The 25789-nt window shown below is 40.5% G+C and overlaps 1 protein-coding gene across 2 annotated transcripts in view; it reads right to left on the bottom strand.

Annotated features, from left to right (window-relative positions):
• The window catches only part of LOC126293416 (tubulin-specific chaperone D), a 177547-nt gene that overhangs the window by 99175 nt on the left and 52583 nt on the right, over positions 1-25789 (bottom strand). For both annotated transcript variants that reach the window (XM_049986639.1, XM_049986640.1), the window contains exons 7-8: positions 20867-21096; positions 1428-1567 (exon numbers count right to left, since the gene is read on the bottom strand). In XM_049986639.1, coding sequence (XP_049842596.1) covers positions 1428-1567; positions 20867-21096 — 370 coding nt within the window. The remainder of the gene's footprint in view (positions 1-1427; positions 1568-20866; positions 21097-25789) is intronic.

Genomic DNA, 25789 nt, shown 5'->3' with positions numbered 1-25789 from the left:
TCATAATATTGTTGTTCTAAGACGAATAAATATTCCAAAGTGATTAGCATTTCAGTGACTGATATGACAGATGCAAGCATACTTCCTCAGATGCCTTACAATGAGTGGGTGGCAAAGGGCGCTTCAGGTACCACCAGCAGTCCTCCCCTATCCCTGTTCCATTGGAAGATAGTGCACAAGAGGATCAATTCTAGGCAACCTTCCTGCATAAATGTAATTTTCTACGAAGAGGAAGTGTCCTGCTCAACAAATGAAAAACCTTGTACACATAGAAGTTTCTTCATCTCAACAATCTGATTTTAAAGCATGACTGTTTTTGAAAAATTTAATTTAATTTTCAAATGCACAGCCTATGTTTATGTTGGCCAAAAGAATTTGCTAGAAATTCTATTAAAATTTGTTTCACAGATATCTCTGTTGGAAATCTACAACTATCGAAATATCACTAATTGTCACAGCCATATGTTCACAGTACCCAGGTTGTAGAAAAGTGATGCCAATACACAGAGAGAGGCGGATTTCTGCAGACTCTTGTCATGTGCGAGTACCATTCAAACAGCTATACAAAACACTGTTGTTAGTGATTATAAAACAGGTTTACATACCTCTATTACCTGCAAGTATTACACAAATTAATAGTGAGCTTCCAGGTGCTCTGCCAAGTTGTTGTTTCCATTTTCCACACAATATTTCAACACTTGACTCAACCATCTTCTTCACGTGCTGTGAGTTTTGCTGTTATATGTATTTGCTGCCTGTGCCATGAGACCAGCTAAACTCACATCATCTGAGGAAAACGGCCGAATCGATTGTCAAAATATTGTGTAGTAAATGGAAATTACTCTGCAGAACACCTAGAAGTTCATTATTAACCAACTGCACTGAGAAAATATGAGATATCACATTACATAAATAGCTAATGATTCCTTGAGAGCCAATGTTGGCAGGAAGCAAACCAATACATACCTAAGATACCATAAGCACACAAACTATATATTAGGTGCTTTAATCAAGACCACTCACCAAAAAGAAAATGTATTGAGTTGTCAATAGGCACACAGAAGAAAGAAGACTTGCTAGCTTTCAGAGTTATCTTGTGATGAGCTAGAGTGCACGCACACACACACGCACCCCTATGCCCTTATATGGTGCTGGCTAAACTAGATTCTAGCCGGCACCATGTAGGGCCACAGGCATACGTATGCGAGTGCGAGTGAGTGAGTGAGTGAGTGAGTGAGTGAGTGTGTGTTGTAGCTCATCAAAGGATAACTGAGAAAGCTACCAACTTTTCCATCCTTTTTGTGAGTACCTATCAATGACTCAACACTTCGGCTTTTCGGTGAGTAGTCTCCTTGAAGCCTAAAGTATTTACATTCTCCAAGAACTTTCCTACAACACTTATATATTAGCCAAAGCAGATTAAATACCTGATACTGAGGTATGCATTAGTCCTTGAGCTAACTGCAAAGAAATCTGCAGTAGTCAGAATATCAATTCCATGGGGAAAAGTTCCTTGACGACCCACATTTTCCTGGAATGCTGCAGATGCTGCTTTCCGGCAGTTTATCTGTAAAAAGACATCACCTTCTAAAAAAGCAGAACAGGAACCTCTAAGCTGACCAATAATTTTGAAATAATATAAATTCCAGGATGGAAGAACAAATAGAAATGAAGAAAGAAGTAACACTAGTTGCAGGATGGAAAAATCGTCAAGAAGTGCATGGTACAAACTATGGACAAATAATAAAATTTCTCTTGTGACATTTCTAGAAGAATTCTAGGTGTTGTTCACAGCATTATTATCTGAAACAGAGGTCAGATGGCACGCTAGACTTTGGTTTGTGGCCTCATCAGAACATAAAATGTCATTAAATGCAGTGCACTAATAGTGCCTTACTACTGATATCCCAAAAAGACCAACCCTCTCATTTCGAGAGACACACATGTGGCACACGGAAATGCCCCATTCTTAATACTGTTAGAACAACTACTTGTTTCTATCAAATTGCAGGACGATTGCCTTTAGCTATCTGCAGTTATCTCCCATGCACTTATCACTGATGAGCCACAACATTGTGACCACTGGCCATTGTGATACCAACTACCACCTGATGGCATTGTAGAAATGTGATATGGTGAGGAAAGCATATAAATGGAGCAGAGACAAATGGAGATTCATTCTAGTGACACAAGGAGAAATACTGTGGGACAGCTGCAACTGTATAAGTCCATAAGGTTTATAATTTATAAAAAAACAGCTACCAGCCACATGTATGGTTAAAAAGATTTATTTTCTTCAGACCATGACTGGTTTCGGATTTTTCTTTACAAATCCATCTTCAGATGGCAGTTACAAGCATTCTTAGTTGGACCTAGTTTTGTTTTTGTTATTCGTTTGCTGCAGTGCATAGCACTCGCGTAGTGCATATTGAAAAGTGTATTAAGCTTGCGTTCAAAAACAAAAACGCACGAATATTTCGTCAGGCAGAACTACACATGCATTGCAGCAAACGAATAACAAAAACAAAACTAGGTCCAACTAAGAATGCTTGTAACTGGCATCTGAAGATGGATTTGTGAAGAAAAATCCAAAACCGGTCATGGTCTGAAGAAAATAAACCTTTTTAACCATACATGTGGCTGGTAGCTGTTTTTTTATAAATTATAAACCTTATAGTACAACAGCCACATTTCTCAACATGTCAACTTTCGACAAAATAGCATATAAGTCCATTTTGTAAAATGAAGAAACTGCACTACAGTTGCTGATTCAACAATCTCTTATGGCATAAAGGACTGGTTTCAGAACACTAAGTTCCATCATCTGCAAAATTTAGAAAAATAAAAGAGAGAACACAGTGTTGTATATACATAATATCTCCTAACCATCTGAGGTCATCCTCACCCCAATGTTGTCATGTAATGAAAGCTCCATGTCAAATGAGTAAAAACGAGGGGACGTAGAAACATCTAAAAAAACCATCACAACCAGACACTGAAAGTCACCAGAAGCACAAAACATGTAAGGTGCAATAAAAACAGGAAGAAAACATATATACTGTGGGGAATTACATGAAATTCCACAAAAGCTGGATGTGCACGAGCACATATGTTGGCCACACAGGTAGGAATTTTCATATGAGATTTAAAGAATTCAAAGACCTAAGCTAATTCCAGGTCAGCTTTGACAATGCATTTGGTTGACTACCAACATCAGCTGCAGCAGGTTAATGGTAACATATCTGTCTTAATTCTGCCAGAGAAAGGTTGGATACTCAATATCCTAGAAGAAATTGAAATCTTACTTGCTTGGCAAGCATCTCTATAACCACAATGAGGTTATTTTCAATGTGAAACGTTTCTTGAACAGCTAGAATGCAGAGTTATTCAATCACTTCTCAAAGTCATCCACTGGTGGGGAAAATGTCATATTAAAGGATTCAGATTTAGAAAAGGATTAACTCCATTAAAAAGTTTCACAGTCAAGCTCAATTTTTTTTCATGGTTTCAGTATCCTCAACTATAAAGGTATTGATTGTGATTCACAGGTGTTACACCTCATTCCTATGACAATCACTGCTTCCGGCCACACCAGGAGGTACAGGAGTATCAAGTGGGCTGCGTGTCAGACACGGATATAGGCCAGCGGGCAGACCATAACCACTTGTTCTGTTACTGAGTCATGAATACAAGGAAGTACAAGACTGATCACTTGAACAAAAACTGTTTATTGACTTATATTAAAAACAAAGATTCCAAGACTTACCAAGCGGGAAAGCGCCGGCAGACAGGCACAATGAACAAAACACACAAACACACACACAGAATTACTAGCTTTTGCAACCGGTGGTTGCTTCTTCAGGAAGGAGAGGGAAAGACGAAAGGATGTGGGTTTTAAGGGAGAGGGTAAGGAGTCATTCCAATCCCGGGAGCGGAAAGACTTCCCGTAGGGGGAAAAAAAGGACAGGTGTACAATCGCGCGCACACACACACACACACACACACACACACACACACACACACACACACACACACACATATCCATCCGCACATACACAGACACAAGCAGACATATTTAGGCCCTGTCCTTTTTTTCCCCCTAAGGGAAGTCTTTCTGCTCCCGGGATTGGAATGACTCCTTACCCTCTCCCTTAAAACCCACATCCTTTCATCTTTCCCTCTCCTTCCTGAAGAAGCAACCATCAGTTGCGAAAGCTAGTAATTCTGTGTGTGTTTTGTTCATTGTGCCTGCCTGCCGGCGCTTTCCCGCTTGGTAAGTCTTGGAATCTTTGTTTTTAATATATTTTTCCCATGTGGAAGTTTCTTTTTATTTTGTTTATTGACTTAGTTATATCTACATGACAGCAGTGATATTACATATGCAGAAGTGCAAAGATAAAGCTATTAGGAAAATGGTATACGGTGTCACAGATCCACATCCTCCCCACCCTGGTTGACTTCCAGTGGGGTGACCAACTGGACTGGTCTGGTAACATCCCTCCCATCTGTGGTAATGAGGATTACAGTTCTAGGTAGTCCATCTTGAACTGTTCATGGTTCTTTTACCCTACCCTTTTCCCTAAACGGCAGGAAACGACATTCTCTAGTAGACGTACAATCTCTCCAATCCGGACCTTCAATGATTTGCCAGTGTTCTTGACTTGATGGAAAGTCCGATAGACCAATTAGAAATCTCTGCTCCACACTAGTGCTGAAGCTTAAATCGTCTTACCAAGTCTATAGTTTATTGTGGCTCAGGGCCTCAATGAGAAAGTGATCTCTGGTAAGCACTTCATTCTCAGTGTGACAGGTGTTGAATTATGTGCGGCTTCTATGTTCAAAAGTATTCTTTGTACATCTTCCTCATTCTTGTTGCAGCATCCTATCATTTTGTGGAGGCACTGTTTAGTTGAGCCAATCATCTGTTCCCACCATCCTCCCTACCAAGACACTTGTGGTGCTATAAATTTCCACGTGATAACCTGTTGTGCAATAAACTGACCTGTCTTGTCAGTAAGATAAAGGCCCACATTTGTAATACCTCTGATATCTCTCAGTTAGTTGTCCATATTTGTGTTATCTCTGAGTTTGCTACATGGAAAGGTTGAGCATTATCACTGTAAATAGTGTGTGGAATGCCACACCAACCTGTAAACATTTGAAGGGGTAATAAGAATAGGTCTGCAGTTGTGTTGTGGTTAGTTCCATATGTACGGCTCTGGTTACAACACAGGTGATTATTGATTATTAGAATTTAACATGTGTTTATAGTGATGCCTGTTTTTGCATATAGGGGACCAGCAAAATCAATTCTGGAAACTTCAAACAACTGGATTCACTTTTTCAGCTGGTTGTAGCACTAATATCTGTTGGCCAGCAATGGTATGTGCAATTTTACAGGGAAGACTATGAGGACCATTTCAGTCACAAGATGACTGTGGAGTATCCAGAATGACTTTCTTAGTTGTAAAAGAACCACTCTTAATCCAAGAGAGTGTACACTGAAATGCGTGCACATAATCAGAAGTTTGATGAAGAGACAATTTTCTTCTATAATGTGGGAATGCCATTCTTCATCGGATGCCTCGGCACAATGTAGCAGCAGAGGAGAAGATTAGCATTTAATGTCCCATCAACAACGAAATCATTAGAGATGGAGCACAAGATTGGATTAGGGAAGGATTGGGAAGGAAATCAGACATGTCCTTTGAAAGGGACCGCCCCAGGATTTGCCTAAACCAATTTAGGGAAGTCACAAAAAACGTAAATCAGGATGGACAGACATGGGTTTGAACCATCATTCTCCCAAATGCTAGTCCAGTGTGCTAACCACTCGGCATGTTGCAGGCAATCCTGTACGTGCAATAAGTCGCCATGTAAATATGGGGTTGAAGCATTTTATTTTTTATGTCCTAGTAAGTGGTAAATCTTTGCTTAAAGCAGCAAATTTCGAGGGGAAGAATTCTTGCTGCATGATCTTAATCCAATATAAACGAGCCCCTGCTATCTCTTATGCACTGAATTCTTCACATGTAGGAAGATAATGTAGGAAGTGGTTTGCAACAGCTTCGAGTAAGAGCTGAATATATTTGCATCTACGAGCAGTTGTTAAGTCTGAATGATGAAAGTCTGAGGAAATCTCTCTAGATTTAAGAAATGCATGATAATTCCTTGGCCACAAATTAGGGTGTTAGATTAGGTGTGGTGGCCTATAATACCACATGTCCAATATTTGCAACATCTGAGGCATGGATCCTCTTGAAACTAAATCTTTGCATGGAAATGTCTCCACTGAGACAGTATGGTATTTATGTAACCCTGTTGTGTACAAACATTTTCCACATAGTGGAGTCACACTTTATCCATGCAAGTGTTATGACAGAACCAGTCCAGAGTGGCACTCTGCTGAGATCACAAGCTGTGACATTGCAATAGCAGCAATGCAGCCTGATCACTGTCAATACCGCTAACAGTTCAAGTCAAGGAAGTGTTATTGTCTTCATGGATGCTAATTTCCTCTTACTATAAATTACTTTGGGAATGTCATCAGCGAAAGGATATATAAGATAGTGTCTTATGCTTTCTCAGATGCATCAAAAAAAAATAGCAATATACAAGATCTCATTCTCTGTAGGATTCATCTTGGAATGGTAGCATTAGATAGCTCAGGAAGGTTTGACTGACATTCAGATGCACCATTTAACAGATACATTCATCCCAAAGTAGTCTGAATAAGTGTGTTGGAAGAGAAACTGGTGTTTTTAATCCCAGAGTATCATGAAGACCTGCTTTTTGTTGTTGTCTCTGAAAATTTTTCAATCACTTGTCACTAAGTCACTGAGAATGTATCATCTTCCAGTACCATACCATTCCTAGAACCATCATTTTCATTTGGATCTCTCTTTCTTCCATTTTTCAAATTGGGGATAACTGATGTGAATTAGTCATCATTTTGATGTCAGCAATTTTATTTGCTTCTTAAAACAGTGAGACTAGGCAGCCCCCTGAATCAATTCCTGCAGCAAAGTCATCCATGTATATGTTCTGATTCAGTAAGGCAGCAGCTGTGCAGAACTGGGCAAGCAAGGCTTAAAGAAAGACGTGAGAATCAATAAATAGTCCTTTGTCTTGCATTAATGTGATCTTCAACTTTGTTAGTGTTGATTCTTGTACTGTAGAGAGAGCTGCTCAAAGGCTCTAATAATTTCAGAAATGACTGCAAAGTTCACAGATGGACTCTCAAGGAGGAGGTCAATCACTTCAGGCAACAAGTTATGCCAAATTTCCAAAGTATCCTTAAGAGAGAGTACACACTGTTCATGCAAGGAACCATCGAAGACTATTTGCCATTTTGTGCTCTCTTGTCTCCTCACTTTGCAGACCAGATGTGGTTTAGTAGCTGTGTCAGAAGACTGCTCCATAATTGAAGACAGCTTCTTCTCACACTGACGTCAAAACCTAGCTGACAAACAGCAGTTGAACAAATCAAAAATGAGTGTAAGGAGAGCAATGAAGGAAGCATTCAATGACACTGAAAGTAAAACTTTGTTAACCAATTTGAATAAAAAGCCTGTGAGGTTTAAATCCTCTCTCTGTTCATTCACTCGGTGACCATAGTGGCACCAAAATGGAAGATAACAGAAGGAAGGCCAAAATATTGAATTCGGTTTTCTGAACTTGTTTCACCGTGGAAAATCGTTACATGGTCCCTGCTTTCAATCACTTTAAGATGGTTGAAATGCCAGATATAGAGAGTACTGATCTCAGAATAGAAAAGCAATTTGTAACAGATGTCTGCTTGTGTCTGTGATGTATGGATGGATATGTGTGTGCGCGCACGCGTGCGCCAGTATATACCTATCCTTTTTTCCCCCTAAGGTAAGTCTTTCCGCTCCCGGGATTGGAATGACTCCTTACCCTCTCCCTTAAAACCCACATCCTTTCGTCTTTCCCTCTCCTTCCTGAAGAAGCAACCATCGGTTGCGAAAGCTAGTAATTCTGTATGTGTGTTTTGTTCATTGTGCCTGTCTGCCAGAGCTTTCCCACTTGGTAAGTCTTGGAATCTTTGTTTTTAATATATTTTTCCCATGTGGAAGTTTCTTTCTATATATTAAAAACAAAGATTTCAAGACTTACCAAGCGGGAAAGCGCCGGTAGATAGGCACAATAAATAAAACGCACAAACACACACACAGAATTTCATACTTTCGCAACCGGCGGCTGCTTCTCCCTTAAAACCCACATCCTTTCATCTTTCCTTTTCCTTCCCTCTTTCCTGACAAAGCAGCCGCCAGTTGCGAAAGTTCGAAATGCTGTGTGTGTGTGTGTTTTTTATTCATTGTGCCTATCTATCGATGCTTTCCCGCTTGGTAAGTCTTGGAATCTTTGTTTTTAATATGTTAAATAATTTAGTTAGATGTGAATGTGTTGAGGTGAATGTCTTTAGTCAGAAATTTGCTATTTTATCTTTTCCAGGGGCTTTCCAATTGTGAGTAGAATTAATTGGTTTGGTGACTTCATGTTGCAAAATTATCAGTTCAGGCATTTGTGGTATCATCTTGTATGTGTCTGTTTCTGCTTCTATCCACCGTGCATGCCTGTTATGTTGTACTGGATTTGACCATATGTTGCTCCAGAAGTGTTCCATGTCTGTTATGTTTGGTGGATTGTCTATTTTAATGTGTGTTTTATCTATTGTCTGGTAAAATTTCTTTTGGTTTGTGTTGAATGTTTGGTTTTGTTTCCTTCTATTTTCACTTTTTTTTTGTATCTTCTAAGCCGTTTGGCCAATGCTTGTAATTTCTGCTTCTTTTCAGCTAATTGCTGTATCGCTTCTTGGTGCGAGATTTTACCTAACCTTTTTCGTTTTTTGTCTGATATTTCATTTCTTATAAATTGTGTTAGCTGTCCAATGTCTTTTCTCAGTTTTTCTATTCTGATCTGTAGTCTGTGTTGCCAAGCTGGTTTTGTGGGTTTCTTCTGTGTGTTGGTTGGTCCTGATCTCTGCCTGGTGTGTATATTTAGAGTAGTGAGTGCTCCTATATAAACCAGTAGTTGTAACTCTTCCATAGTTGTGTTTTCATTTATTTTGTTGTGTATGATTGTGGTGATAGTTGTTATTGTTGTTTCGACTTGTGGGTTATTTGGTGGTCTATGCAAGAATGGTCTAATGTCTGTATTTGTGTCTTTGTATTCTATATATGTCAGCTGAAATTTTTCTTCTATATCTAACATGTGTGTCACTTTGTGCTCTATTTGTGCTTGTTCTGGTGGCTGTCTTAAGATTTCGTTTTCCTCTGATTGTTTAATTGATGCGTGTTGTTCTTTGTTTGTTTGCTCTGGGATGTTTGAGTCCATTACTGTATTTTCTTCTTCTTATTCTTCTTCTTCTGATTGCACATTATTTTATTCTAGTATTTGTTGTACTTGTTGTTTGATGTTTTCTAATTCTGACTGGGGTATCCTGTTAATTTTTATTATTACATGAATCTGATCAGCTAGTCACTGTTCTGTTAAAAATTTTAATTCTGGGTATCTGGTAATAAATGTTGTGTATACTTGTGATCTGTATCCAGTTGTGTTTGTTCCTAAGTTTGTTGCTTGGTAATAACAGAACATGAGGTGTCAGTTAACTTAATCTGACCATCTCATCCACTGTCTTTGTTTTCCTTCTAGAGTGGTTGCAGGAAACATATCGTGCAAAACACCTCTATTTGGATTTAAGTCATTTTCCGTGTGGCTAGCAGTGTTGTTACCATTGTGGATGGGCATAGTGTTCAAGTGTCGTCCCCGACCATGACAGCGCTTGTCCGAGGCTTCATTAGTTCTGTCCTGAACCAACTAATCACACTAAAAGGGGGGTTAGCCCTATTAGTGGTTTGTTCTTTTCGTCGCCTTTTACGACTGACAGAACATACCAGAGGCCTATTCTTTTCCCGGGCCTCCGCGGTTTTATTATTATTACTATTCTTAGATTTTTGTGGAGTTTAAGAATAATGAAGTTTCAGTGTTATTTATGAATACAGGTAAGATAAGTGATGTGTGTGATGATGTGAGAGTCATGGAATACCAGTCCAGTCGAAACAATTTTTCATTAATGTCATGCAGAGTAATGATCCAAACAGTAAAGGTGGGTTATCAGTAAACTTAGAGAATAAAGGTGAAATTGTTTTGAAATTTGTTTGGGAACATATTGATGATAACATAGATAAATTTGCATTCTGCAATAAGTTAGCTGTGGTTAGTCAGAACTTGAATCCAAATTGGTGGAATGAAATGAAAGGAGATTAATTAGGAAGTGTAATTTTGACAGTGATATATTTTGTGTTCATTCTGCAATAAGTGATGTTAGCTGTGCTATGGAATCCATTCAGTGTGTTCAATCTTTACCTGACAACATTTGTCACCAAAGTAATGCTATGATACCAGTCAAGTTGTTAAAACCTTGCAAAAACAGTGTAGAAGTAGCATTTGATGAAATTGAAAGTGAACTTTCACATGAAGTGTCTAATAACATGGATAATGATTCAGATTTTGGATGCCCTTACATTAAGATTAAGATCGATCAGTTGGAAGGGAACTGTTCGATTGATTTGTGGTGTATCTGAACAATTTAGAAACAAGATTAAATTTAGGAAGAATTTTGTGGAAATGCCCATTGTAGATGTAAAGATAAGAAGAGCTACAGGTAAGCAAAGCAAATTGCTAAAATCTCAGGTGCTTTTAACATTTAACATAGGAGGCAAAAGCTTTGAACATCGATGCTTCGTTATCTCTAGTCTGGAAGAAAATATAATTCTCGGTATGGATTGGATAGTGAAAGTTGAGGTTTGTTATGGATGGAATGCTATGTTTATTTTGGAACCTAAAAGTAATAGTTATGTGAAAACTAATTTCTGTATCTTAAACTGTGAGGAAAGTTGTAACTATTTGCAAAACATTGTGAACCACAGTGAGTATAGGTGTTTGATGATTATATAAATTTTGATGAGACTGAGGATCAGGATTTTGAAAGTAAAGTGGATTCTAAAGTAAGGGTAGCTACGACTCTTAATGACATACAAAAGGAACAACTTAGAAATTTGCTGTTGGAGTTTTGAAATGTGTTTAGTGAAAAACCAGGGAGAGTGAAAGGCTATCAGTGCATGCTTTACCTTGAAGATTATCAACCTTTCTTTCTCAAGCCATATAATATACAATTTTCAAAAAGGAAAGATGTAAAGAAAGAAATTCAGAAAATGGAAACATGAGATGTAACAGAGACAAGTAGGAGTGCTTACAATAATCATTTCATTGTGGTAAGTCAGAGAAATGGTGGAGTTGGAATTGTTTTGGACTCTAGACCTCTTAATAAATTTCTTATCAGGAAGAATGACCATCCTGAGAACATGGACGAGCTGTTACACAAATTTGATCATGTAAAATACATGAGAAGTTTGGACCTGACTTCTGGATTTCACCAGATCCCACTTGAAATCAATTCTAGAAAGTGTACAGCATTTTTGTATAAAGGTAAGTGTTTTCAGTACTGTGTGGTGCCATTTGGGCTAAATGTATCTGTAGCCGAATTCATTAGAGCTCTGGATTCTCTCTTAGGAAGTGAAGTGAGTTCAAAATTAATTGTGTTTGTTGATGACAATATAGTCGTTGAAAAGACTTGGGAACAATATTTGGATCTGTTATGAGATGTGTTTTCAAAATTAGAATCAGGAGGCATGACTTTGAAAACAGGTAAGTGTAAATTTGGTGTGGAAGAAGCTAAATTTTTAGGACACATTATATCTGAAAAAGAAATTGCATCTGATAAAGAGAAACTTGATGCTATTGCTAATTTTCCTGCTCCTCACAACAAAAAACAGCTTAAATCATTTTTAGATTAACTAGATTTTAGAAAAAATTTTGTAGCAGCCAAGCTTTGAATGTTCCATGCTTGTGTAAACTTTTGAAGAAGAATACCATTTGGGATTGGAATCAAGAGTGTCAAGATGCTTCCAATGAGATCAAACGATAGTTGTGTCAGAGTCAGATATTGTTCAGACCAGATTTGTCTCTTCCTTTTTGTATTATGACAGACAGTAGTGATGTCGGATTGGGTGCTCATTTATTTCAGGAGGTTACAGTTGATGGTGTTATTAAACATACACTCCAGGAAATTGAAATAAGAACACCATGAATTCATTTTCCCAGGAAGGGGAAACTTTACCGACACATTCCTGGGGTCAGATACATCACATGATCACACTGACAGAACCACAGGCACATAGACACAGGCAACAGAGCATGCACAATGTCGGCACTAGTACAGTGTATATCCACCTTTTGCAGCAATGCGGGCTGCTATTCTGCCATGGAGACGATCGTAGAGATGCTGGATGTAGTCCTGTGGAACGGCTTGCCATGCCATTTCCACCTGGCACCTCAGTTGGACCAGCGTTCGTGCTGGACGTGCAGACCGCGTGAGACGACGCTTCATCCAGTCCCAAACATGCTCAATGGGGGACAGATCCGGAGATCTTGCTGGCCAGGGTAGTTGACTTACACGTTCTAGAGCATGTTGGGTGGCACGGGATACATGCGGACGTGCATTGTCCTGTTGGAACAGCAAGTTCCCTTGCCGGTCTAGGAATGGTAGAACGATGGGTTCGATGACGGTCTGGATGTACCGTGCACTATTCAGTGTCCCCTCGACGATCACCAGAGGTGTACGGCCAGTGTAGGAGATCGCTCCCCACACCATGATGCCGGGTGTTGGCCCTGTGTGCCTCGGTCGTATGCAGTCCTGATTGTGGCGCTCACCTGCACGGCGCCAAACACACATACGACCATCATTGGCACCAAGGCAGAAGCGACTCTCATCGCTGAAGACGACACATCTCCATTCGTCCCTCCATTCACGCCTGTTGCGACACCACTGGAGGCGGGCTGTACGATGTTGGGGCGTGAGCGGAAGACGGCCTAACGGTGTGCGGGACCGTAGCCCAGCTTCATGGAGACGGTTGCGAATGGTCCTCGCCGATACCCCAGGAGCAATAGTGTCCCTAATTTGCTGGGAAGTGGCGGTGCGGTCCCCTACGGCACTTCGTAGGATCCTACAGTCTTGGTGTGCATCCGTGCGTCGCTGCGGTCCGGTGCCAGGTTGACGGGCACGTGCACCTTCCGCCGACCACTGGCGGCAACATCGATGTACTGTGGAGACCTCACGCCCCACGTGTTGAGGAATTTGGCGGTACGTCCACCCGGCCTCCCGCATGCCCACTATACGCCCTCGCTCAAAGTCCGTCAACTGCACATATGGTTCACGTCCACGCTGTCGCGGCATGCTACCAGTGTTAAAGACTGCGATGGAGCTCTGTATGCCACGGCAAACTGGCTGACACTGACGGCGGCGGTGCACCAATGCTGCGCAGCTAGCGCCATTTGACGGCCAACACCGCGGTTCCTGGTGTGTCCGCTGTGCCGTGCGTGTGATCATTGCTTGTACAGCCCTCTCGCAGTGTCCGGAGCAAGTATGGTGGGTCTGACACACCGGTGTCAACGTGTTCTTTTTTCCATTTCCAGGAGTGTAGATCTCTTGCGTTTGCTAGAAGAGTATTGCACAAACATAAAAATACATACACTGTAACTGAGAAAGTTACATTGGGTGTTCGACAAATTTGAAAATTATTTACTGGATCCCAAAGCCATCATCTATACTAATCATAAAGCATTATGTTATCTTCAGGTGTGTAAACTGTACCATAACACAATTACTCACTGGGCCTTGTTTTTACAAAAGTTTAATTGTGAACAATGTAGTTGCTGATGCTTTGTCTAGGCTACCTTTAGGAGGTGAACTATCTAGCAACTTTGGAGAAGGTGAGAAAGAGTTTGAATTTATGTATTTGAAAGGTGTAACAGAGGAAAGAGAGATCTTGAAAATTTGCACACACATCCACAGGTAACAAAATCATGTTCAAAACTGGAAATGGGGTAAGAGCATGTTGGTTAAGAAAGGAGGAAAAAAACAGAACAGTATTATAAGGTACACAAGGTTATTTTATTCAGGAGACATAAGACTGACTCAGAGGATTGGCCGAAACAGTCTAATCATACTTTAATTACTTATACACATGAGAGTTTTGGTCATTGTGGAATAACCAAATGTGCACAAAAGATTCGGGAAAACATCTATTTTTATAACATAGGAAGAAGTGTCAAGAAGAAGATTGCGAGCTGTGACAGATGTCAAAGAACGAAGGTAAGTAACCAAACAAGTAGAGACCAAATGCAAAACATACTGCCAAATAGTCACCTAGATTTCATGTATTCGGACGTTTATGGACATTTACCTAAATCTAAGAAGATGTGGGGCTGTACCCTGCTGAACCAGTCATCTTACTGGGTAACATACTTGAGCATCTGCTTGCTGGATATGTGTTGTGACTAATATATGTGAACTGTTAGCCAAGGTTGCTAAAGACAGTGTTATTCAGCATATTCTTCTGGTCTGTACGCATTGTTGCGAGTTTTTCGAATGCACTCACTTGTCGTACACTTAAGGCTCTGAAATTTTTTCTCTTCTCACTTGAAGTTTTTGAAGGTGTGATATACAGGTCTTAACTTAAAAATTGTAATACTAGTAATTCACACTGTATCTGTATTTATTTCTATAGTTTAGTGGTGTAATGCTGTAGTTTTGACCGTGTATTATTTGTCTTATGACAGTATGTTCCCCAGATCTGAAAATTTGAGTGCCATATCCTGATGTATGTATAGATTATGATTTGTTTATTAGATATTTTTCTTATGTTCTTTGTAATATGCTACGAATCAGATACTTCTATACATCTACCTCCTATCCTGAGCATCATTTTGTATACCATTTGGCAAGCCTTATAGTCGGTCATAAAATATTGTAAACATGTTGTTTTCAAATTTTGTGAGGGAGATTATAGTGAGTAACCCTTTTCCAACATTAAATTTTTTTAATAGAAATAACTGATACATGTATACTATCGATTCTTGCATAGATAAAAATTATCTCAGCTGTTTCACTAAAAGAATTCATATGATTTTGTATATGATGTATTATATTTCAGGCTAAAATGTATAAAAGAAATTAATGTGTTACAATCGATATGTAATAATCGTTAAAATTACTCTTCTTATAAAAATATTTGAAATTACGAAAATATCTGGAATATTTAAAATTCATATTATTAATTGCACAATCTAACACTAATTATTAAATTTAATTCTGGGTTTATTTGTAAAATAATGATATATTTTAGTAATGATTCATCTTTTGTTCTTTAAACTCTTTTGCTTTGAAAGTCTTTGGAAATTGCGAGTACTGCAGAATGTAAGTAGTGATAGGTATGCCTCTGATGGAAACGCATGTATTTTGCTAAACTTGTCAACAACAATGTAATTTGTGGTGTGATAGAAGTGAAAATTGTAAAGTCAGTGTGTTTTAGAAGAATGGGATAAAATAAAATTCAAGAATAATACAGACCAATCTTCAACAGATATTAGTCTTCAAGGACCTAAGAAATCAAAATTTCCAGCTGCAAGAATGTAGCCCTACACAAGACTTCAAGCCATCAACAACAACAATTAGATAATGAAGATAAGAAAAAGTTATTATTTTGTATATCTTACACCTCTCGAAACTTTTGAAAATAGTAATGATACTAACACAGTGAATTTAACAGTGATGCGTGGGAGGGTAATATCACAAACTACAATCACTCAGTAGTGGAAAAACATCAAGACAAGATGAGATACATATACGATTCTACAAAGATTATGTGAAATAACTTTCTCCCCTTCTAGCTGCAGTTTATCATTGACTGCTGGGGCAATAAAGGGTACTTGGTGCTGGAAGAAAGCACTTGTCATTCCCATTTTAAAGAAAGGACACAGGACAGATGCACACAATTATTGACTTATATCATTGATGTCACTCTGGTGTAGAATTATGGAACATGTTTAATGCTCAACAATTATGACATTTTTGGAGAACAAAAATCTCCTCTATAAAAATTAGCATATGAAGGTTGAATGGAAAGTAATGCCTCCACCTTTGTTAATTGGGTTTTGATGGGAATATTTTAATAAATCAAACTCAAAAATTATCCTTACAACGTGATCTTTAAATACAAACCTTCACCTTTCCACATTATCACCAGCGAATTGGATACATTTCTGCCAACGATGAACAAGTTTTCTGAAGCCGTCACAGAATAAGTCGTCACACTGTTCCTGCAACCACAGCCTCACAGTTCTCACATCATCTTCACCATTCTCCTGTCACAACTGAATGGATAAAGGTGTAATCTTCATTCTTGTAACGCGAGAAGAGTCCCTGAAAGCATTCTTGTAACACAAGAGGAGTTCCTGGAAAATTTCAAGTCTGTGCGCTTGCATTTCAGGAGTCAGCATTTGGGGTACCCATCGTGCACAGATCTTCCGATAGCCAAGCAAAGCAATAATGTGATCCACACATTCTTGTGAAATGCCAATTGTGCTTGCAATTTCTCCGAGTGATACAACGATCGTCCTGAATCAATCTGTCAATATTCTGCTTGTGAAACTCGGTGGTTGCTGACACAGGATGTCCAACTCTTTATTTGTTCCACGTCGACATCTTTAAAATTACTTGCCAAATGACACACAGTACTCACATCAACACCACCACCATAAACTGCTTTCATTCTCTGATGAATCTTCTTTGGGGTGACACCTTCTGCTGTCAAGAATTCAATGACTGCACATTGCTTAAATCGCACTGACAGACCATCTGCACAGGGTTCCATACTTAACACTGTAACAACACAACTGTTCAATGTTGAGGCTTGCTGCCAACTGAAGCAGTAGAGAAGAGGCTACGGAACAAGCCAGTTCCTGCCGCATACCAATGCTGCCAACTGTTGAAGAGTTATGAAGGTGGAGGCATTACTTTTCAGTCAACCCTCGTAGATTCCTCAAACAGAGAGCTTGTGAAACTTGGCTCACTCTGTTTCTCCGTGAGATCCATAGTGCTACAGACAAAGTGCTCAGATTGATGCCCTGTTCCTTGACTTCAGGAAGGCATTTGATACCTTCCCACACCACCTTCCAGTGAAATAAAATGTGCTTAACCAGTATCGGACCACATTTGCGACTGGATTGAAGACTGCCTTGCAGATAAAACTCGACAAGTCGCTCTTAATGGAACAAAACTGATAGATGTAAAGGTAATGTCTGGGTACCCCAAGGAAGTGTGATAGTACAGTTATTGTTTACAACATATATCAATGATCTAGTAGAAAGCATTGGATGCTATTTAAGACTGTTCGTGAATGATGTGGTCAATGCTAGAAGACAGTACTGATTTGCAGAATGATCTGCAGAGGATTGACGAATAGGGCAGGACCTGGAAGTTGGGCCTGAACAAAAGCAAATGTACCATATTACACATACATAGAAAAAGAAAGCCACTACCATACAACTACACTATTCATGACAAACTGCTAGAAACAGCATCTATTGTAAAATATATAGGAGTAACTATCAGAGTGACCTTAAATGGAATGTAAAACAGAGATTCATAGGAAGAATCTTAAGGAAATGTAACTCAACCACAAAGGAAGTGGCTTATAAGGAGCTTGTTTATTCGAGTCTTATGTGCTGTTCATAATATGGGATGCACCCTATGGGAGCATTGCTGAGATGCTCAACAAACTCCATTGGTGGACATTACAAGAGAGGTGTTGTGCTTCATGGAGTCTTAATATTGAAATTTCGAAAGAGAGCTTTCCAGGAAGAGTTAGACAAACATACATCTCACATAATGACCATGACGAGAAAATTATAGAAATTAGAGCCAATACAGAGACTTAGAATCATTCTTCCCATGCACAGATACTGACCAAGTAATGAGGCAAATAAAATGAATTTGTAGATTCTTCTGTAGGAGCCAACTCAACATGATCTATTTAATGTATTCTGGCATTCAATTGCCATAAACACGTCTTAGACCATCTTTACAGCATTATCTAAAGGCAGCAAAACCATCGTGAAAGTTGTTGAGTGGAAAGACGGAGAATTTTCAAGAGAGGCGAACTACTCGCTGCTGGTCTGCAATCAGGTATATTGTCCAGTAAGAGCAGATTGCTCTTTCTTTCTCCAAACAGTTCTGGCATTGTGGCCCTGATAGAGACAGATAAAACACAGATTTCTTGAGCTTAATATCTTGAGCTGCTCTGGAATATCCTTTATCATCTTGCATTCTCGTGCCCAGGGGTCACTACATTCACAAAAACTGCAATAAGGCTTCATGGCACATGTGATCTTATGCTCCGAATGTCCACGATTGAAATTAAAAATTAGGGAGAGCTGTGTCAGCAGGTAATGTGCTTGTGAATGCCGTGTCTTTGCATATATTTTGTGCAGTGAGTGCACTACCAATCTCTTTGGCTAAAAATTTCATTAAACATAGAATGTCTTCTTTGGATAGTTTCTCTCTCTTTATGTAGATTACTCAGCAAGGACAAATGTCTGTGCGGAAAGTGCGCAAAATTTTTGGCATGTGAAATTTACCAAAGGCATTTACATCTCCACTCAAGGATTTCAGAGCTCGGATATGCCTACTGTATTCTATACATGTTGTATTATTAGATTCAAGACATTCAACCTGAATGGTTCTAAGTACGCCAAGTAACCCTGTATAATGTGGTTGCAGTCTCCATACCGTACCTGAGGAGTATAGTTAGTGTCATCATAAGTTGAAGAAATCATTGCAATGCCATAGAACAGTTGTTTGGACTCACATTCAAGATATCCTCTTAAGAACACGCATTTATTAATAGTAGTCACAGAAGCATTACTATCAATACAGCTTTCAAACAGTTCGCAAAATCTGGGCCAGTTCTCAGTGTCTCCAAAAAAGGTTCAAGCTATATAGGCGGCAATTTAATTGACATAGAAATCAGAACCACATATGAGACTGGATCATTCGAACACAATGTCACAGTAGAAACAGACAATTTTTTCTTGATAGCATCTCAGGCTTTGAAAATTGCACATTTCGCCTTGTCAAGTTAATTGTCAAAAGGAACTAAGTCCATGCTATACTCCTTGTATGTGAGATGGTTGTGTGAAGTGTCGTCAAGCTGTGTGAGAAATTACAGCTCTTCTTCCCAGTGTTCACTGCAATATTTAATATCCTCGAGTGGCGTGTCACATGAAAATTCTTCAGTTGCAGATACTAGCCTTAAAAATCTTCAAGAGACATTGCTGTTACTAGCTTTCAAATAATATGCTAAGTGCACCATAATATATTCCACTGTTACAAATGAGTAAAGTTTCGCTACATGAAGGAACAGATCGCAATAAATGACTCGCTGATAGCCAGGGATGTTCATTACTATGGCGTAAACAACTGATGGACAAACTCTTGAATTAAATGCTCACAACTATACAATCATTTTGGTTCAGACAAGGAACTTCTTAATGTTTGCCTAAAAGCAACAGTAGGGTAGGCACTGCAGGTCATAATAATTGTCTTATCAGTCTTTAGCGTAGAGGGCCATTGTAATAATTTTCCACATAGTGCCTACTGTACAGCATGCAATTGGGCGCCATAACTTCAAAGAGCACCATGTGACAGCAACAGACATGCAACAAACATTCCGCAAGAGGAACATATATACATACGCCTTTGGTATCCATGACTGCAGATCAATTAAGGGTTATATGTTTCTGTGTAGTGAGAAAGATACAGAGAGGGGTTCGGTTGACATTGGGAGCTGCTTGTTAAAGTACTTAGAAATGATTAATCCTCAAAAAAACATTTACATACAAGGACTGCAAGGGAGAGGCAAAGAATTGGACTCTTATTGCTTTGGAGAGGTCCCTTCTTGCTACCAGAAGATTTCAATCTGTTCTGAATTACTTCCCTGTGGTAGGCCACATCAGACTCCCTTGCAATTGTGATTTTGGTCACAATGAAGTGTATGCAAGAAACAAACATCTAATACTCTACACATTAGATGACTGGGCAGAGGTAATAAATCCTATAGTCCAAAAAATTTCATTGTGACTAAAATGGAAAGAGAAGACTTCAGAAGCCTGGAATCCCTGAAGACAATGATCTCAAAATCTATGTTATTCACGTCTGAAGATTCCCTTTATTTCAGTGAAGCTATACAGTTTGAGTCTGAGGATCCCTTCAAGATAAGTGTAAAGCACTGTTATTCAGATGTAGGAACCGTCATTTCAGTGGATATTCGTATCAAGAGGAAAGGAAGGTTTGTTGAACCAGATCTGTATCAGCTCCCAATAAAGTATAGAAGGCCCTTCCAATTAGTCAGAAAAATAACTCGTGATGTACTGTCTCTTATTGCATACAAGATTTTTTTTGGTCATATGCTGGAAATAATGTGAACAATGATGAGGTAGAGGAACTTCCTTGATGTAATGGTCTCAGTGTAAAATAATTATTATTGTCAGTTACCTATAATGTACGTATACTTGTGTAAAAGTTATAAATACTGGTCACTGCATAAGAATATGTGAAGATAAATTCTTACAAATGTATATTTTATGTTTTAAATTATTTTCTGGGAGAAATACTCATAAGGCACTATTGTCTACATCTTAATTACACTGAATCTAAAATCAATATTATGTAGTGTGACGAGAAATGACTATTCCACTACATGCTTTGCAAGTATTAAGCAACTCTTTGAAGGACAAAGAAGGCTTCTATTTTGTATTAAACATTTTTAGATTTCCGTGAAACTTTAAACTGCTGCATCTCAATCGTAGTTCCATGTGGCTCACGACTATATCTCTCCGACACCTTCAACAGGGTACTTTTGCAGAAATTTGGCTAGATACTCACCTCCCTGTCAAACGATGCAACCACAAGCAACGTCGCCGCAATGTCCTTCACAAAGGGTGCGAGCACGTCTCGATCGTACGCACGGGCAAACGACCAGCAAACGTAGCAGGCCGCATCCCGTATGTGGATCCCCACAGAGGAACTGCCACAGGGCTCGTCGTATGTCAGAGCCTTCAGCACAACCGGCACCACAGTGGGCAGGCGGGCTGGCAGCAGCAGGCCCCTGCGACCTGAAAACCCCAAATATTAGGCTCATTAGTCTGTTCTGGCATTCGGATAAGCATAAAAAAAGGTTATAGTAGTCTGTAAAACTATTTTCTTTCTTTTTTTCATATTTCTTCTGTTTCTTCAATAATGTGGTTTATGCGCCCTGCTATACAGACACAGGCCAGGGAGGAAAGGCCGGGGGGGGGGGGGGGGCGGAGGAGGAAGAGAGAGGAGGGAGAAGGGGAGGGAGGAGGGAAGAGAGGAGGGAGAAGGGGAGGGAGGAGGGAAGGGAGGAGCGAGAAGGGGAGGGAGGAGGGAAGGGAGGAGCGAGAAGGGAAGAGGAGGAGGGAGGAGGGAAGGGAGGAGCGAGAAGGGAAGAGGAGGAGGGAGGAGGGAAGGGAGGAGCGAGAAGGGAAGAGGAGGAGGGAGGAGGGAAGGGAGGAGCGAGAAGGGAAGAGGAGGAGGGAGGAGGGAAGGGAGGAGCGAGAAGGGAAGAGGAGGAGGGAGGAGGGGGGAGTGAGGAGGAGGGAGGAGGGGAGAGAAGGTTAGAGAAGGGGAGAAGAGGGGGAGGCAGTATTACTCTGTGAAACACATTCACCTAAGCTCCAATGGGGCCTGTGGTAGTAACTGAAAGCAACACTATAGCAGTGGACTATGTGAACATTATTGAAAGCCACCAGCACACCTTTATCACACAGTTTAGAGGAAACCTATAAAATGAGACTCATTCACTCACTCCCACTTCACTAAGGTTAAGAGGGGGAGGCAGTATTACTCTGTGAAACACATTCACCTAAGCTCCAATGGGGCCTGTGGTAGTAACTGAAAGCAACACTATAGCAGTGGACTATGTGAACATTATTGAAAGCCACCAGCACCCCTTTATCACACAGTTTAGAGGAAACCTATAAAATGAGACTCATTCACTCACTCCCACTTCACTAAGGTTAAACCACACAATCACTCTATCTCACAGGCCTTAATACATCAGAGAAGGGTGAAAGGCGCTATACATGGAATTAAAACAGAAGTAAAATCACAGAAGATCAAAACGAAAGGCAAAGGGAAACGTTATTGGCTGACCACTCGAGGGGAAAAAAATGGGGGCTGTCACCCTGTTATCACACAAAGAACATCTTGCTAAAATTTTAGGAAAGAAGTTGGATAGATCACAAAACCCTAAAACATGAATCACATTTGTTTCAACATAACTTAAAATAGAGGGCAGATCTGCTGGCAAATCTATCACTGCCCTGGTTTGAAAATAAAACACAGTCTAGTAAAATGTGACACACAGTGATCTGTATGCCACAAGCACCACACATGGGAAGATTCTCTCACTGGAGCAAGAAGCCATGTGCCACAGTAATATGGGCTATGTGCAGATGGGTAAGGAGAACTTCATCTTGTCTTTGTGGCTGAAAGGAAGTACGCCATGATCGCATAGTGGGCTTTACTAGAAGCAGCTCACTGTCAGTCACTTCCAGCCACACATCTTCCCATCGACACATGACTCTGTACCTCAACAGCGAGGTGACAGCATACAAGGAAATAGCACACTGAAATAACTGAGGATCACTACATGCATCCTTGGCTGTGACACCTGCCCTTTCATTCCCTGCAGTACCCATGTACCCTGGTTCTCAGCAGGAAGACACATCCTTCCACAACTGTTGCAGCTGGAGGAGGGCATCCTGGATATTCCGGACTACTTTGTCTGCCAGGTACAAATGTTGTAGAAAGTGAAGAGCACTCAGAGAATTGGAACAGACAAGGAATTTAGCATTCCATGCATGCTTCATCTGCTCCAGTACCTGCAAGATTGTACACAGTTCTAAGACTCGAGGCAGTTGGATCTTGAGGACACAATCAGTAAAAACAACAGAGTAACCAACATAGTCCCTTGTTTCGACCCATCTGTAAAGACATCTGTAGACTTGTGGTGCTCAGTTAAAATGGCAGAAAATAATATATTAAAAACATATGCAGGAGTGGACCTCTGCATTAACCATGGTGACAGCTGATTAAAAACTTGGACTTGGGGCTGTATGTGCTCCACACAAAGTGACTCCAGCACACACTGCACGTGGATCCCAAAAGCCATTGTTGCTTGTGAACATTTGCAGAAAAGAGGCGTACCTGAGGTGGACAAGCAACAGTATATGCTATACAAGTGAAATAAGATCTAAGAGGAACTTACATGCTTGATGCACAATGAGTTGTTCTTGTCGGACAGTAAATGGTGATTCACCAGCCTCAGCAGAGAGCTGGGTAAGGAGCTGGCCGTGTAAGCACCTCGAGTTAACCTAATCCCCTCATGGTGGATAGCATCAGTAATCTTAAAGAAAGATGGCCTCGTTGATCCATACACCGAGCATCCGTAGTCTAGCTGTGAACACACAAAAGTCCTATAAAACTGGAGCAGATGCACACTGTCTGCTCCCAAGGATCTGCGGCTAAGGCACTTTACAATATTCAGTGCCGTCTGGGTTTGGCTTTCAGGTCTCTCAGGTGTGGTAACCACGACAGTTTGGAGTCAAAAATCAGGCCCAAAAACCTCACTGAATCTTTAAAATGTAGAATGGTGTCCCTCATATGCATGTCAGGTAAATTAAACACATGATGAGAACAATTTTAAACTGAGCATAAACAGGTTTATCTGCAGAAAGCTGAAACCTGTCTTTGATGTCCATTCCTCTAACCTCTGTACTATAAATTGCAACTGACGGGTCATTGACTGGAGGAGGAACAAAAAATAGCAAAATCATGCACAAATAAGAAGAACTGTACAGGACTCCTTATCACAGACATGATCCTGTTTATGGCTATGGCAAAGAGGGTAACACTTAAAGCACTGCGCTGAGGAACACCATTCTCCTGCTCAAGAAGGTCTGACAGCACATCATCAACTTTTGATCTAAAAAAAAGCATTTATTTAGGAAGGACCATACAAAAATGGGGAGGTGGCCATGAAAGCCTCATTGATGGAGTTGCTAGAGATTATTGTGTCTCCAAGTAGTCCTGCACCCCTTGCCTATATCAAAGAATATAGCTAGACAGTGATGTTTACATAGGAAAACCTGTTTAATGGCTGCCTCTAGTAAGGTCAGGTTGTCGATAGTGGACCAAATTCTCTGGAATCCACACTGAGAGCAGCTAAGCAGTTGCCTGATCTGTAACAACCACACCAGATGATGGTTAACCATTCATTCTGGGGTCTTTCCTACACAGCTTGTTAAGGCAACACTCCGGTAACTACTGAGCCATGTGCAATCCTTTCCTGGTTTGAAGAGAAGAATCAGAACTACTTCTCTCCACGAGTTGGGAAAGTTGGCTGTCTGCCATATAAGGCCAAAACATTTGGGGAGGATTTCCTTGGATGGTGCTGGCAAATATCGAAGCATGCAGTACTGGATAGGGTCGTGAAAAGGTGCAGTATCACGAGTCTCAGACAGTGCCAATTCCAGCTCCAACAGGGAGAAATGGCAGTTGTACATATCAGAATTGTGGGATCTCAAGTCCAACTTGCTCCACTCTGCAGTCGCACAGTAGCGGCAAAATGCCAGATCCTGCCTGGCACTGGCAGTAGTCACTGCAAAATGCTATGCCACTGTCTGAGCACTGTCTCCATACATTGTCTGGAGACACCCATTTCAGCACATTGGTAAACGAATGTGTTTACCAGAAATCATCTGGATGGTTTCCTATACAAGTGGAACAGTTGGTGAAGTCCAGGAACACTAGCCACAACCATTTTCTGCTCTACTTAATTACACGTCAAGCCTAGGCTCTTGCAGCTTGAAAGGCTACAAGGTTGACTGTTGCGGCTTGAAAGGGTGTGAGGTTGTCTGCTGTTGGGCAGCATTTAAACCGACGAAGACCCGCATGCCTGTTCCAGATTGCTGAACGGCGCTCATCAGTCCACCAAGGTACAGATCACTTCCTAAGATGGCCTGAAGACTTTGGGATGCATAAGTCAGCAGCACGACGGATCACTTCCACGATGTGGACCACCCATTCCTAGATGATGTCACAGTGTTCAGACACAGCCAATTGGCTGAACAGCTTCCAGTTAGCCCTGCTGACCATCCATTTCTGTTTGAGCAATTCTCCATCCAGTAGCTGGTTCCACAATGGGAAGTAGTGATGGCTAAGGACGACCCAGTACCAGTGTGAAACGAATGGGACTGCCTGTGCTGATGATGCACAGCTCCTGAGATATCATGAGGTTCTCCAAGACTCAACCCCTCTGGGAAGTCTAGGTCGAACCCCATAATACATTATGGGCATTTAAATCACCTAGCAGGCGAAATGGGTGGGGAAGTTGTGCTATAAGCACTGTGAGAGCCTCTGAGTCCACTGCATCCTGCGGAGGTAAATACAGGATGAAGATGCAATCTTCTAATCCCCGTGAACAGCAACAGCTATCGCTTGTAGGTCAGTAATCGAGGAGACAACAGAGGAGCAGTGAGTGTTATTTTCAAACACATCAACCCTTCGCTTGGCTCTTTCTCCAGTCAGGCCATCATTTTGGTGAAGGGTACAGCCCCACAGCACAGGGGTGTCTGTGGCTTTGAAATGTGTTTTCTGTAAATACAAGCACGAGAGGGGGAGGTGGGGGGCGTTGCCAATGTTTCAGTTCCTCTGCAAGTCCTGAACCCATTTATGTTTCACTGTAACATGGGAACATTTATCGTGGGGGTTGCACTTTCACTT

Source organism: Schistocerca gregaria, chromosome 10 (genome assembly GCF_023897955.1).
Source record: "Schistocerca gregaria isolate iqSchGreg1 chromosome 10, iqSchGreg1.2, whole genome shotgun sequence".
Classification (NCBI taxonomy): Eukaryota; Metazoa; Arthropoda; class Insecta; order Orthoptera; family Acrididae; genus Schistocerca; species Schistocerca gregaria.
This window is presented reverse-complemented; position numbering and strand designations above follow the sequence as displayed.